The sequence below is a fragment of the Gopherus evgoodei genome, chromosome 4, assembly GCF_007399415.2.
Source record: "Gopherus evgoodei ecotype Sinaloan lineage chromosome 4, rGopEvg1_v1.p, whole genome shotgun sequence".
Taxonomy (NCBI): Eukaryota; Metazoa; Chordata; order Testudines; family Testudinidae; genus Gopherus; species Gopherus evgoodei.
The window spans coordinates 94,774,697-94,791,616 of NC_044325.1; the positions used below are offsets into that span (position 1 = coordinate 94,774,697).

The 16,920-nt window shown below is 42.6% G+C and overlaps 1 protein-coding gene across 2 annotated transcripts in view; it reads right to left on the reverse strand.

Annotated features, from left to right (window-relative positions):
- Positions 1–16,920, reverse strand: part of MPPED2 (metallophosphoesterase domain containing 2) — a 141,617-nt gene that overhangs the window by 81,392 nt on the left and 43,305 nt on the right. For both annotated transcript variants that reach the window (XM_030560226.1, XM_030560227.1), the window contains exon 3: positions 3,160–3,341. In XM_030560226.1, coding sequence (XP_030416086.1) covers positions 3,160–3,341 — 182 coding nt within the window. The remainder of the gene's footprint in view (positions 1–3,159; positions 3,342–16,920) is intronic.

Consider the following 16,920-nt stretch of genomic DNA (forward strand, 5'->3'; position numbering starts at 1 on the left):
GGATTTTACAGCAGAATCACTAACCTGCATTAGCAGTCCGGTGTGCAGAAAGGTTTTGGGAACAGGCCCTAACTGACAGGATGGGATGAACAGCTAAGACAGAATGAGAGACCAAAGGAATACCACTGTGCAGAAGTGAGAACAAATCTTAAGAATAGGAAACAGAAGAGGATTTGCTCACCTCTAGCACATGTAGATATTTCCATGCCCCCATTACTTCACTATCTGAGCATCTCACTATTTTTAATATATTTCTCCTTACAACACTTTTATGAGATAGGACAGTGATATTATCCCCATTTTACAGATGGCGAACTGAGGCTCAGATCAACTAAAGGAGTTAGATGCCTAACTCTCATTGAAGCCATTCGGAGTTAAGTGCTTAAATGCCTTTAAAATTCTGGCCCCAAGTGACTTGCCTAAAGTCACACTGCTCTAATTCCAGGAGAGGAGAAGAGAAAATTACAACAGGTCCACATCGGCAGGGCATGTAATGGAGGAGTCCCACCTATATGGCACCCCCGCCCCCCCACTCTATACAAGTACCTTCGTGGATGCTCGCTATAGAGATGGAGAGGGGCAGGTGGGGCAGTGCTCAGGGCATGGCCTTTCTCCATGGTTTCATGGTGATGACATTTTTCACAGTAGCCACAGAGGGGAGAGGTGGCTACACACTAGGCAGGAGAGATGTGTTGCCCAGTCACTCTTCCCCCACCTTCTTCCACAGGGCCATTCAGTTCCTCTATGCATCATGTAAATAAAGGGGAGTGTACAGGCACGTCCCAAGGAGAGTAGGGGAATTTCATCACTCTGAGGTATAAACAGAACTCAAGACAACAGATCACCTAAAAGAAAGCTAAGAATAACTGCAACCATTTTATGGTGGGAAAAAATCGTTTGCAGCCTCATTCTAACATGCAAGCAGAGTAGCAGGTATTGTTTTGTGTATGAAGTTACAGGTGGACTCTGTGGACTACCAAAACCAGAATGCAATACAATAGAGATCTCCTTAAGACATACGAGGGAAATATAGACGTGCAGGGCAAATCATATGGTCCTCCCGCTGCCTAAGACTACAGAATCTGGCCTATTAGACATATATGCCACACTAACCTCTGCCAGCCGTGTGTGTGTGTGTGTGTGTGTGTGTGTGTGTGTGTGTGTGTGTGTGTGTATATACATATACACACACATATATACACTAAGAAATCCCTTAAATAAATGTTGGAGCTGGATTCAATGAATCTATTCAATGAATGCAACTTATGTAATTAATGTTAACCACAGAGCAATATGAATAAAGGTACTAAACTATACACCTGTAGCTCCTGCACACATATACTAAGCATCACACACCAGGGGCTTATGTGATGAAATTGAATCATAATAATTGGTTGTTAAATAAAGGGGTATCTTTGATACATAAAATTCAGTATGGAACAATGGAAAAATTCACTTGTGCTGGCTTCATGCAGCGCAGATTCGCATCTTCAAAGAAAGTGCTGTAACTCAGCACTATCCTTATCAAGATATTACTATGGTATTTTGGAGTAATGACTCAGTATTTAGACAAGCCACTGAGTTCCATCCATAGTGAGTACTTGGGTCTATGGGCTCAGGACAGCAAATCCTTCCAGGAGCAGCCTGCCACACAAGGTGTCTGAAGACTGAACCATCTTTAACAATAGTGCTCCCTACTTCCCTTGTGGAACTGTATCATTTTGGGGGGGAACATATTCAATCTCTTTTGAAACCATGTATCCCCAACAGTCCCTGCACACGTCCGTGCATAAGGACTCCAGTTTTGACAGGCCTTTGAGGAGGCTGGACAAAAAGTGTGGAAGATGGCTCTTCATATGCTCTTCCTCCTATACTCCCACATAAGCTCCTGTCACATTCTGACCCTGTACTAACACTGTTGCAGAAAGGGATGTGTTTTGAACCATTTGAATACACTAGGACTTTCTACTCATAAGGGTGGTGAGGTATAATTACAGCAGGATGGTGGTGAGGGATACTAGAAGCCATTGTAACCAGTATACAACAGCCAGAGGAGGGACAAATATTCTTAAAGGAAGACAAGGAACTATGAGACATTGAAAGCAAGTGTGGGAAAGAGAGTAAGGAAGTATAAATGCACAAGACAGGGAGAGGAAAAGCAAGGAGGAGGGTGAGAAAGGCCAAGGATGTGGAAGGAAAGCTCTTTTGTTTCTTTTTATGAACCAAAAAAAAAGTCCCCTCTCATTTCCCTATGGGCCAGCCAAGCGAATCCAATGGGATTTAATGATGCTATTAGAGATGCAGTCATCACACAGCAGCAGCTGAGAGAAAGAGCAATGACTGGGGCACAGTGCAATGACTCAGCCACGCTTTTAAAAGTTTTTATATAATGATGCAGATTTATTTTGAGAAGGAAGAGATTTTGGAAGACCTGCTTGGTCTGTTGGGTCATGGCAACACATAACTGGCCTCATGATATCATGTGTAACAATGATGCCTGGCACATGGGAAAATCCATTCTCCTGAGTATAACATACTCGCTGCAACCTGCCCCATTCTTGCGGAGCTGCTGTCATTCTCTTAATGACCCACAGTATCAAGGGATCACTAGGACACACCTGGCAAATTCACCAGTGCAATAGGTGCTTCCATCTGGGAAATTCCAGAGCATAGCAAGAGTCAGCAGTCAAAGGGTTAAAATGCCAGCTCTCCTTTATCTGAAAGGTGCACTCAATTCAGTAATCACAACCACATACTGCCTAGTACAAGCCCTTTGAAGTTGCCCCTCCCAATGGTGAGAAAAGGGTTTTTTTGGCTGCAGACCCAGAGCTGCAGAAATGCCAGCTTCCAGTGGGACATACTGTGTGCACACATCCAGTCCCACCATGACACTGCACACTCAGAGCTGCCGCATAGCTCCTGTACCCTTGCCTTGGAATGACAGAGGTCCCTACTCCAAGATAATGCAGTGATAAAGCAAAATATCTCAATTCATCTTTAATTAACACAATCATATTAGACAGAGCACATCACACAGGAACAACTGAAGCAGAGTTGTGGAGATGGGGTTTCCAAGGGCTTTAATTCAATTAGAAAGCAGCGAGTGACACTTGGACAGAAAAGGTTAATTGGGGTCACCAAAACGCAATAATTCCTTACCTAACCAGTCATTAAACTTCTTAACCTCGGAGGGCAGTCCCAGCTCGGTGAAATCGCCTGTGTGGAGAAGGATGTCCCCATAAGGCATCTGGATGCCATCTGTTCTGGAGTGTGTGTCTGAGACGCAGACAAATCGCGTGTGGCCCGTTGGTTTTGGAGTGTCATATGGGATAGGGTCGACCCTAAAGCAGACACATAACAGAGCCCATAACAGTTACATGGGTTACAACGCTTGCATGCTTTACCTTAAATATGAACATAAATCTATACACAAAGTGCTTAGGGAGAAAATTGTGGAAGATCAGAACTGTCCTGTTTCTAGGACTCCATAATGCAGCAGAATGAACAACCCAAAAGGTAAACACTTTCTTGAGAGGAAAACAAGATGATCAAAAATTATACATGATATGGCCTGCCCAGCACCAAGTCCTTTTATTAACATCAATGAAGAAATCAGAGAACATGGATTCTAGAGATGTATAATCCAGTCAGACCTTTTTCACCCAACCAATAAATGCTACCACATATCTTATTAAATGACTAAGTGCATGGGCCATTAAATAATATCACTGCCGGCTAGGCCAGAATAGTCTCCTACTAGGCTCGATCCTGCAAGAGACTCAGCAACAGGATTTCAGTCAAGCTAAGCACTAAGCTACATGCTTAATGTTAAACACATGAATAGCTCCACTGACCTCAGTAGGACCAGCCACATGCATACAGATAAGCACACGCTTAAGTGCTTTGCTGGTGCTCAACATCTTGCAGGATGGAACTGAATGAAAGGAAAAAGAGTGAACAGCCAGCATAAGAATAAAATTGATTTGTTTTTAAAAAATGCCTTCAGTTTTAGTAATGTGATGTGTTATCTGTAAGAGAAATAAGACAATTCATAAGAAAACAAAGCCCAGCAGTGTTCTTTTTTTTTTTTAAATAGGCATATATACCTATTTATGTCCTGAGCTGTGTGGCGACCTCCACGCTTAAGTCCAAATTCTTTGCTGGTGTATATTGGCAGAGCATTGTTGAAGTCTATGGGGGTGGTGCCAGTTTATGCAGGCTGAGAATTTGGACCACACAGTGAAAAAGTCACAAGAAGAGCTGACAAATAACAGAACTGTGTAATATAAAACAAGATACATGGAACAATATCCCACAAGATCATATTCAGAAAGTGTAACAGAACATTCTACTGAGTCAAATACTATATGGAGCCAAAGGATCTTGTACAGAACTCTGAAGATTTTTAGGTCTTTATTCTCACTACTGCTTCCTAATCCAGACTCAGGTGACGTGTGTGTGTAAAGTGTGGGTTTGTGTGTTCATTAGCTGTCCCTCCCCATCCTCAGTGAAGTATAAGATCAGTGTAAACTAGGAAAAGTTGCAGCAGTTTAACTATGCTGATGTAAACCCCTATCTTTGATACTTAAATAATCCTCATCACCGACTGCATTTAGACTCACAACAACCCTGTGAGTTAGGGAAGCGCTATTACCCTACTTTACAGGCACAGCAATTAAGTGACTTGCCCGCAGTCACACAGGAAGTCTGTGACAGATTAAAGGATTGAACGTGTGTCCTTCAGGTCCTGGAGTACTACCCCAACCACTGGACAGACCATATTCTTCCTTTCTTAGGAGCAACAAACCATCCCAGTGCAAAACAGGGCACGTACTAGTGCAAATTACTCTGACAACCTATTGGGATAAACTTCAGTACTGCAAATCTCATTTTACACTGGTGCAGCCTATTTACATTTGGGGGTTGCACCAGCGTAAATACATTAGAGCAAAGGACAAACTGCTGTATAGACAGGGCCTTAATGGAAGAATACTCTAGCTAGTATTTTTTTTACTACCAAGAATTTATTTACTTTATCACATATACTACAAAACATTTCCTGAATAGTGCCCAAGTGCTACAAAGGTGGATGTGCTAGGAATGGATAGATCACATTGCTACATACTAGTATACTACAAAGCACAATCATAAATAACTAGGCCTAAACCACAGTTCACTTGTCATATAAATGAATCGAGTTTTTGTTGCATTTGTTCACTTACTTGCTAATTTGTAAAATTCAGTCATTCATAAAGTACCTTCCCAGGTACTGGTGCAAATCAGTGAGGGTCAATTGTATTTAGTTGAATTTATTTGCCTGGCCTTTATTTTGCAAGTTGGGTGAGGTAGGAAGGAGCTGTTTGGTATGTAACTTGCACATGTTCCTGTATATTTTTGAATACTGCAAATATTTGTTTCCCCAAAAAATAAAATAATGAGCAGATTGTATGATTATATGGGCCATATAAATGGTTATCACCGTGGGTTTAATTGGAAACTCAAAAAGAAATCCTAACTCCAACACACAATTAATGGTATTTTTGCCACAAGGGTTAGAAATTAATAAGGTTGTTACCATAGAGAAAATCCACTGATCCACTGAGATCACACTGGCAACATGGGCAGAACTGTGATTATAAGCAATAGTGCTTTCTTATTTGGCATCTTCCTTCCCATTACTGAGGCTAAATTGAAAACTTTGAGATATATATTACCAAGTAAATACATGGGTCTCTGCAGCTATGGTCTTATCGACACCTCTTCTTCTAGGAATGGTTCCCCAAGATAATACAAGAAATGAACGTCTGCTTTCATTGCTGTAGCATACTTTGTTCGAGTATGTCTGCATTAGGGATGAATAGCCTCATCGGATCTTGTGGCACCCACTTATGATTGTAAACATTTTTCCCTGCTCCCTCTAGCTCATTCCCAAATACGCTGGTTGTTTCAAGATCTGCTCTGCTACAGGCAATCCTATCAAAGCATGTTATTGGAGACTGGCTTATGGTTACACCTCTACCTCTATATAGCGCTGTCCTCAGCAGGCAAAAAATCTTACTGCATTATAGGTGAAACCGCGTTATATCGAACTTGCTTTGATCCACCGGAGTGTGCAGTCCCGCCCCCCCCCCCCAACATTGCTTTACTGCATTATATCCGAATTCATGTTATATTGGGTCACGTTATATCAGGGTAGAGGTGTATTTTCTATGCACGCAATAACTAACCTAAAGAGCATAACAAAATCCAAATTCATTAAGAGCTTTTCTTCTCTTTGTGAGTGCTATGATGTTGCTGCATAGCTTTTCCTCTGGATTCGCGCTTAATTTCCTCTGTTATTAAGCAATACTAGTTTATTAAATATCTGAAACTAAACCATTGCAGGTTCTTATACCCAGCCCATCAGATCACCTGACAAGCTGAATATTTCAACATTCTCTTTCGCCAACAGAGGCTTAGGAAAGACGATGTATTGCTAGTCCTGGCAGCTGAAGTTCTCTATTTATCCACAGCTACAACATAAGCCGCAGCAATGCAAACGTCCCCTACATCACAATGCCAATGAAACTCTCAACTACCTCCTGAGTAAGAAACTCATCACACTCCATATCCATTCAGTCCTTGTTCTGTCCACTGATGTGCACACTTGTTCATTAGGATCTGCACTGAAACCACTTGTTCACTTCACACTAGCCACTCAGGGCATGTCTACACTGGGACAAAAAAACCTATAGCTGGCCCAGGTCAGCTGGGTCAGGCTTACATGGCTTGGGCTCCAGGGCTGTAAAACTGCTGTGTAGATATTTGGGCTCAGACTGGATCCTGAGCTCTGAAAACTTGTAGGTGAAGGATATTTTATTCCTGTGTAGACATACCCTCAATGGCCGTAGGATAATAGATTTCAGGCTGGGATTTTTAAAGGAACCAAGGGAGTCACATATCCAATTCACACTGAAATCCAGTAGGAGAGGGGCATTTAATTCCTTTAATCATACTCACTACCAACCTGAGCAGATTAGAACCAGGGACTGAAAGGAGAAAGGGTCTGTTTTCCTTTAACAATTCCCTGAACCACTCAGCGCCCTGTCCTGCCCATCTCCAGGTTTTGAATAAAAAGATCCCAGCTGGCAGAATAAAACACTTCGAAGACTACTCCACTGTCACATCTGGAAGGGGGGAAGGAATGGTAAACACATTTCCAACTTTGTGAACTATAGCCTGACACTGCATGATTTTCCTAGGCAGCCGTAGCTTTCTTTTAACAAAAATAAAGCATATTATTTTTTTCACACGTGCATCTGTTTTGATTAATATGGTAACCAGGTAATGGAAAGCACTGGCTGTGACCAAAAGCAGCACTGTATTCACACTCTACACACTACTGTAATTTTATACAAAATATGCCTTGTGAGGTATCATTTGAAAACTAACACATCAATCATCAATATTCTTGTGTAATGTATGTATGAAATGCATATTAAGAGTTATGAGCATAAGATGAAATTATGAGTACAGACTGTGGAGTGAGTCAGCCAGTTTCTCAAAGACAAAGGACCAGCTGACACCACTATCCAGCTGTTATCAAAGTTGCAATCACCTGTCAAGTGGCCATTCTTTGGCAACGGAGGGGGCAGGAACAGACTGATATGCATTTCAGAATAATAATATGGGATCTCTTTCACCACAAGACTTCATGTCTTCTTCCTCCCAGCTGGAGTGAACTTAACTAGGGGTAACCCTCAGGAAACTGACTTTCAAAAGGGTGAGTGGACTATAAAAGTGAGGGGCAAAAATACCCCAGCACATCTCTCTCTTTCTCTCTCTCTCCTCAATTCTACCTAAAACAACAAAGGAACTGGCCCTTTGACTTTGCGGGCAGCTCCCAACCTGAGCATTTGGTCCGCTATGTTGCTAGGAACATGTGGTAAAGATTTTACCTTGAACCAAGTCTAGCTTGCTAAGTGTTAACTACTAGGAAGCATTTTATCTTTATTTTTCTTGTAACTGTTTCTGACTTTAATACCTTATATTTGTGCTCACTTTAAATCTCTCTCTCTCTCTCTGTAATTAAATAACTTGTTTTATTTTTAATCTAAACTAATCCAGTGCTGTTTGGTAACTTCAGTTAAAAGTATCGAATTGTTGAATATTGACCCTTTACTGGGGTAATGGACCTTTAATATCTGAAATGTCCAGGAAAAGGCAAGGAACAGGTTTTGGGAAAATTCAGGACTAGGAGTGTGTTGGAGTCGCTTTGCAAGTAGTAACCAAAGCTTATAGAAGCCGGAGTTATGACTGGAGTATTGCTGACAGGCTGCTGAGGTCACAGTTGCTGGACTAGGGTTGCAGCTATACACGGACTCAGGGTATGACCTGCATGCTGGTAGGCTGCCTGTGAGCAGCTCTGGTTGGACAGTACAACAGCAAAGCACTGAGAGGCACCCAAAGGTGCAGGGCAGGCGGTGACACAACCTCTCACTAGTCTGGACTGCATCCCAGAATGTGACACTAGGGTAAAAATTTTAAAGCACCCTGGATGTCATAGGAGCCTACGCCCCATTTTCAAAAGTGGTCTCATAAATCTAAGTGAGTTAGATGCTTTTCACATTTTTTTTCCTGAGAATTCTAGAGTGCTCTATGCCCAATTAATGATCTCCTATTAGATACCTGACCATCAAATGCTTTCTAAGATTAAGAAGAGTAATGATAAATTCTGCACTCTCTGGGGTAACACATATGCAAAATAAATTCTATGACAACAGAGTTTACGAATCAGAAGCAATAGGGGGTATGTATATTATGCACAGACCCTGCGCCCCAAAACAACTGCTCAATTTAAAATAAGGTGCTTTTACCATCAGCTTTCCAGCTCTAACCTCCTGCCCTATAGAAGACCCCTTGTCTAAAGGCTCCTCATTACACTAATATATTAGCTTGAGAAGTGTGGAAATGAACAGAGGTGTGGGTGGATGGGTCCATCACCATCTATAAAAATCTACCTCCACTAAACCAATGTGGCAGCTCTGAGCAAAGCACAGTAGCTTATGGCACTATATTGACAAAAGGCCACATGGGGGCTAGGAGAGCTAAGTGTCAGTGTAAAGGCAGAGTCTTCAGCATATCCCAACACACACTGCAGCAAGGTGAGACTAGCTTCCACAGCACTAATGCAGCTGACTAGAAATTCTATGGTGGCTTCATTTACATTTTAAAAATTAATGTGTTACTAAAAATGAAAATAAATACTGCAATCATTGCAACATCCCCTGTGTAATGATTTTCATATTAAATTTCATTTATTTTGCATTGTTTCCACATTTTCAGTTTGGGATATGCCACAAATATTTTAGTGACAATGCACAACTGCGCTGCAGAAGTTATCAAGGGGGAAAGCTAGAGGTTTTGGCAGCTATGGCCGGAGACAACTGGAGCTTTTGGCACATGGGGAGGCATGAGACATTGAACAGTGGAATAAGTACATTAGCTGGATGTTTCTACTCAGTAGTGAAATAGTTAATGTTGATATGTAGTCATCTCTCGATTTCAGACCAATGTCTCAGGCCTGGTCTACGCTACGCGTTTAAACCAAATTTAGCAGCGTTAAACCGATTTAACCCTGCACTCGTCCACACTACGAGGCCCTTTATATCGATATAAAGGGCTCTTTAAACCGATTTCTGTACTCCTCCCCAACGAGAGGAGTAGCACTGAAATCGGTATTGCCATGTCAGATTAGGGTTAGTGTGGCCGCAAATCGACGGTATTGGCCTCCAGGCAGTATCCCACAGTGCACCATTGTGACCGCTCTGGAAAGCAATCTGAACTTGGATGCACTGGCCAGATAGACAGGAAAAGCCCCGCGAACTTCTGAATTTCATTTCCTGTTTGCCCAGCGTCGAGCTCCGATCAGCACTGGTGGCGATGCAGTCCCAAATCCAAAAAGAGCTCCAGCATGGACCATACGGGAGATATTGGATGTGATCGCTGTATGGGGAGACAAATCTGTTCTATCAGAGCTCTATTACAGAAGACGAAATGCCAAAGCAATTGAAAAAATCTCCAGGCTATGATAGACAGAGGCCACAGCACAGTGCTCTGTGACAAGCGTAACAGAAAGCCAAAGAATTAAATGGACACTCATGGAGGGAGGGAGGGGGTACTGAGGACACAAGCTATCCCACAGTCACCACAGTCTCCGAAAAGCATTTGCATTCTTGGCTGAGCTCCCAATGCCTGTAGGGTCAAACACATTGTCCGGGGTGGTTCAGGGTATATCTCGTCAATTTACCCCCCTCCCGCCCCGTGAAAGAAAAGAGAAAAAAATTGTTTCTGGACTTTTTTCAGTGTCACTGTATGTCTACTGCATGCTGCTGGTAGACAATGTGCTGCGGCACTGAACAGCAGCATCCTCTCCCCTCCCCTCCCCGGTGGCAGATGGTACAGTACAAAATGACTGATAGCCATCCTCATCATCCTGTGAGTGCTCCTGGCTGGCCTCAGTGAGGTTGGCCAGGGGCGCCTGGGTAAATATAGGAATGACTCCCAGTTATTCCCAGCAGATGGTACAGAATGGCTGGTAACCGTCCTCATCATAGCAATTGGGGGCTGAGCTCCATCAGCCCCCCCTTTCATGTCTAAAGAAAAGAATCTGTACTGCCTGGACTATCATAGCAGCGGGAGGCTGGGCTCCTCTCCCCCGCCAACATTTAATGTCCTGCCTGGACTATCATGGCAAGCGGGAGGCTGCCTCCCCCTCATTTTATCTCACTAAAAAGTCTGTGTTTCTTATTCCTGCATTCTTTATTACTTCATCACACAAATGGGGGGACCCTGCAATGGTAGCCCAGGAGGGTTGGGGGAGGAGGGAAGCAACGGGTGGGGTTGTTGCAGGGGCACCCCCTAGAATGGCATGCAGCTCACCATTTCTGCGGGATCTGATACAGAGCGGCTGTGCTCTCTGGTTCTCTGGTACACTGGTTCTCTAGTACACTTGCCCCATATTCTAGGCAGGACTGACTCTACTTTTAGATACAACATAAAGGAGGGAATGACCCGGGGAGTCATTCCCATTTTTGTCTTTGCGCCCCTGGCCAACCTCAGCGAAGGCTAGCCAGGAGCACCCATGACAACAGCAGACGGTACAGAATGACTGATAACCGTCATCTCATCGCCAAATTACAATGGCATGGCAGACGGTGCAATAGGGATGGTAACCATCTCTGCTACTTTGCAAAGGCAAATGAATGCTGCTGTGTAGCGCTGCAGTACCGCCTCTGTCAGCATCATCCAGTACACATACGGTGACAGTGACAAAAGGCTAAATGGGCTCCATGGTTGCCATGCCATGGCATCTGCCAGGGCAATCCAGGGAAAAAGGACGCGAAATGATTGTCTGCCATTGCTTTAATGGAGGAAGGAAGGAGTGATGGGGTGATTTACCCAGAATCACCCGCGACACTGTTTTTGCACCGTAATGCATTGGGATCTCAACTCAGAATTCCAATGGGCGGGGGAGACTGCAGGAACTATGGAATAGCTACGGGATAGCTACCCACAGTGCAACGCTCCAGCAATCGACGCTAGCCTCGGTACATGGACGCACACTGCCGAATTATTGTGCTTTGTGTGGCCACGTGCACTCGACTTTATACAATCTGTTTTACAAAATTGGTTTACGTAAAATCGGAATAATCCTGTAGTGCAGACATACCCTCACTGAGATGAATGGGGCAGTCCAGATTTCTCAGAGCTACTGTTGCAGGCTCTCTGCAGAATGAGGCAGAGAGCACTGCATCAGTTAACTTCACTATCAGGAAGGCTGCCTTTCCTCCTCGTGCGCCCCTTTTGGTGTGTGGAGAAGCCAATCCCCAAATCCCCTTCCCACCAATTATGGAAGATTTCCAGGAACACTGCAACTTCTGCCTGGCAGAACTTCCAATCCTCTCACTGAGAACTCCCCACATAGGGAATCATGCAGATAGGTAAAACATTTACACCCATCACACACACACATTTTATTTGTCCTCTCAGGCATTTTTTAACATAAATCTTAGCAGCAATATTATTGTGTACAGTCTACTGTTCTTAAACTGCCTTTGTTGGTTTTGCTACAGGGGATCAACTTTGGGGCCACCATAAAGGATCTTGAAATTTTACCCTTTTACAGATCTGCTAGCTGTAGTAATGGATATTGGCCATGCCTTTATTATCTGTTCTTTGGCACCTAACAATGTTTTCTCCAGTGGAGTATGTCCACATCTGAATTTTTAGTCGTGTTTTAAATACTGCAATTGTAAATTCTGGTGTACAAAACTGTCTGTTATTACCCAATCTAAACTATAGGTTACAGCAACAAAAATTAATGCCTAGCAATCAGCAACACACGTGTCTCCTGATACAAACATTTGTGTAATATCTATACTAGAATTTACAGTGGTGTTAGTCAATATGTGCTAATCATATGTTAAAAGACAACAACAAAATTCAAGTGTCACCTTCGTAAGGCAAAAGTAACATTCACACATGTTGTTTCTGTGGGTCATTTAGAGGGGCAATAAATTAAATATAATATATTAAAACATAGCTGTGTTATAAATATTAACTAAACGTTTTAATCATTTACTTTTCACCATTCATACTTTTCACCACCAGTGGTGATGAATTGGGTTTGGTTTTATACTTTACTGTCCTCTTACAGAGTGCCCTGTTATCCCTATTTCAAATTTTGTAAATTAAACACTCTGCAGTAAAATCAGTATGCTCAGAAATCCTCCTCCCTCCCCCTGCAGGAGCAAAGTACAAATATTTCCAGCAAATGCGCTTAAAACAAGTTTGGTTCTAAGTGCTGATACCTCCCCAACTCGTCTATGGCTTTAAGAAAACATATTTGTACTGGATATACAAAAAGAATAGATTTCCCGGAGCATAGCCCCTTTCTCTCTGTGGGCATGAAACTACACACACACGTGCACATAGATGGGGTTTATGAAAAATAAAGGGAGAACATTTCTGTGAAAGCGCCTTCTTAAAATATTGACTACACATCATCAGGGTTTCCAACTCTTGTGATTTTATCATAAGTATCGTTATATTTGTTAATTTTCTTAAAGCCCCAGTTCTGGAGTCACATAATTATGTGAGAATCACAGCTTTCATGTTAAAAAAAAAAAAAGAAGAAAGAGTATGTTTCTCACTCTCCTAGTGCAGAGAAATGCATGAAAATATGACCTGAGTGCACCCTGAAGCCTTGGAAATCAAAAGGCAAATAAAAAATACGAACATTTTTTATTTATTTAAAATCTCATAATTAAGCCAATTTTGCGATATGGGGAGGCCCGATTTATAATTTTGGAATGCTTTCTGTTGGCAATACTGCATTATGGTCAAATTCTGAATAAATACCTCCAATGGGTGCATGTGCACATTATTTTGGAAGCAACACTTCAGCATCTGCCTTTAAAAATTGGATCCAAAATATTACAATCATTTTTCAAATGAATGTAACCGTAAATTGACATGCTACTAAGAACTGTATCACGGGTTGTACTGGCATAAACACACCAGTAAATGGCACATCCCTCCAAAACTAAAAATTGGGTAAGGTATGAACATTTGGCAGTTGTGAATACTGAGGGAAAAATAACTTAAATGACATAGATTCCAATCCCCCAGTTACCAGATCTGTGGACATGGAGAAAAGGTTAGCAACATGTATAGCTAGTTCTTATTAAAAAGGAGTTGTGATCCACTAGTATGCTCCAGAAACCTTACATTTATCATACAGGACACCTGCTTCCAAAATGATCTGAATAATATTGCTGAGTAAAAATGTGGGGTCCCGAATTCATTCTACTGACCTCAGTGATTACATCATTTCACCAAGTTAAATAAAAAATTCCTAAGAAACCTTCTGCAGAATTTTTTTTTAAATTGTCTTAATATAATAAAAAGATTGGACAATTGATTAACTTTTCAATATTTATAATTGTTGCTCCCAACCTTGAAATGGGAACTACAAGCACATTGGCAAATGGACAGACAGGTTGTCTGGTAAGTTCTCTAAACATATCCATTATTGAAAGGAAGACTAGTTAGTAAGCAACTTCGTACAGCATTAACTCTCAGCGTATCACAACCGATATCTTGAGATCTCCAGCAAGAGAATATACTGACAATGAGAATATACACTGGAAAATGACAACATGTTATACCGTGTTAACTGACGCATTAAATACTTAGTAGCACTCACTATACACAAGACTGTTAGGTATGAAATCGTGTTAGCTGTTTGTAGTCAGGCTGCTATATCCACACTAACAAATATTCAACATCATGTTCATTAACAGATGTTATAACATGATGCCAGTTCCCACTGTAGACAGGCCCCCAAAGACACTTTTTTCTACCCTGTCTAGCAAAAGAAGCACACCAGGGTAATAACACCTTTCTTATTCTTACTATCAGATACTAAATTTACACATATGTCTAAGAACAGATTATCACCAAATATTTAAAACATCAGTTTTCATCCAAAAATCTTTAGGCACTTGTAACTTCCATTGAAATCTCTAGGAGTTTTCTGTGGGACTGTAAAATGGAGCCCTAAATGTATTTGAGAGAGGTGATATTTGAGACCCAATGCAAAGCCTTTGAAAAAACTGCATTTATCAAACTGTAAAAAGATTCTGTGCATGCATTTCTACTCATGCCAGTGTTTCCAACAATTATCATTGCAGGGAAATTTCGGATCCTGTAATCATAGGTATTGACTCCATGGGTGCTCAAGGGCTAGAGCACCCATGGGAAAAAAATGGTGGGTGCTGAGAAGCCAGCTCCTCTCCTTCCTGCCAGCAGCCTCACCGATCAGCGCCTCCCTGTACCTCCTATCCACCTCAGATCAGCCTTTTTTGCAGTATGAAAGAGGTGCTGGTGGGGTAGAGGGAGGAGTGCGTGTGGGGCATGCCTGGGGGAAGGTGCGGAACAGGGCAGAAGAGGCAGGACGGGACTCTAGCGGGGTGGGAAGAGGTGGGGCGGGGGCTTGGGAGGAGTGGGGGCAGGAAGAGGTGGAGTGGGGGTGGGGACTGGGGCAGACCCTAGGAGGGGGCAAGCACCCCCGGCACATTAGAAATTTGGCATCTCTGTCTGTGATACAGTTTATGGAGCTGCTTACTCCCAGGGATAGCTATGAGGTTAAATAGAAAAAAGATTGACTAGCTATCTGCTGTTACAACTTGTGTAAAAGAAAATAAACTTCGAAAAAACTGTCCTATAAACAGTTTTAGTAACAACTTCCAATCCTTTACAAATATTAACAATTTAAGACCCAAGCGTTGGTTAATCCTCAAGCTATGACTGGAATAGAAGCACAGAGAGGCTAAGAGTCAGATTTTCAAAGGTATTTAGATGCAGATAGATGCATAATTGGATTTTTAAAGGTGCCTAAGTAGTTAGGACCTAACCAGTTTATCTGCTTTTAAAAATCCCATTAGACTCCTGACCAGATGTATAGATGCCTAAATACCTTTAAAAATCAAGGTCTAACTGACTTGTCTAAGATTTCACATGAAGTCAGTGGCAGAGTTGAGAACTGAATCCAACAGCCTTGACTCTGAGACCCTAAGTGGGGTCATGGCACTAGCAGATGAGGTCACAGCGATCTCTAGAGCGCACAGGATGCCATTTTGTTTCACACAACATGACTTTGCATGTATAGTGCATATGAGGTCACAATGCATGGAGGATGCCATTTTGCTCTACACGATGGCATCCTCCACAGAGCATGACCTCACATGCACCATACGTACAAGATCACGCTGTTTGGAGGATGCCATTTTGTGGAGCAAATGGTATACCCCATGCAGCATGATCTCACACATATTGTGTATGTGAGGTCACACTTTGCAGAGGACACCACTTTGCTCAGCATCCGCCATGCTGTCTGGAGTCCTCGAGGAAATATTTCATTAAAATGGGGTCATGCTAGCAAAAAGAGTGGGAACCACTGCTCTAAAGCGAGTTCTACACTAGAAACATTTGCCATTATAGTTATGTGATTTTTTAACATTTTTACACCTGCAAAAGACCTAATGTAGATGCTGGTATATTGGCAAAATACATGTTTTTACCAATATAGCTCATTTCATTTGGGGCTATACCAGAATGTCACACCACAGTCCCTACCTGGAGGGCACACACCCCACCCCCAGGCAAGGCGAAAGAATGACAGGTATGCCAGGCTCAGCTGCACTTTTTAGATTCCCCAGTAACTCCATGCAAGCTCTCTTGACACAATAATATCTTTGGGGCTGATTTATTATAAGACATTGTGCAAATGGTTCAAAAATAAGCCCCAAACACGTTTTCTATTTTTCTTACCTCATGTAAACAGTAATTTATATCACCTGACATCTTCATCCCACAACATCCCAAATATCACGCACTGGCACCTCTGACCATGACCAGACTCTCTGTCAGTCCTCCTCTGTCCTTATACCCAGACAGCCAAGCTAACCCTTCTTACTGTAAACCCTGCTCTTCCCAGCAACTACCCCACAGCCTGTCTGCTGGGAGATAATCTTTACCAGGAGAGTATCCCTTACTCTTCCTGGCCCTCTCATGATTCTTCTGGGTCCAGCTCTCTGGTTCTGCAGATCTTTCCAGGTAAGCTTCTCTGCTGCTCCCCTACCTTCAGCCCTCTCTGGGCCTAGCTTTCTCTCTGCTGCACCTGACTTCCGCTCTCTCCAGTCCTCGCTCTCTGGTTTGGGGATGCCAGCCGGCAAGCCTCTCTTGCTGTTCCCCTGCCTTCAGCTTTCTCCCAGGGACCAAATATACAGTCTTTGGTAGCTCTCATCTGCCTTAACTCCCACTCAGGCAGCTCTGATTCATAAGGTCTCCCCCAACTCACTTGGTCTCCTCCAACTG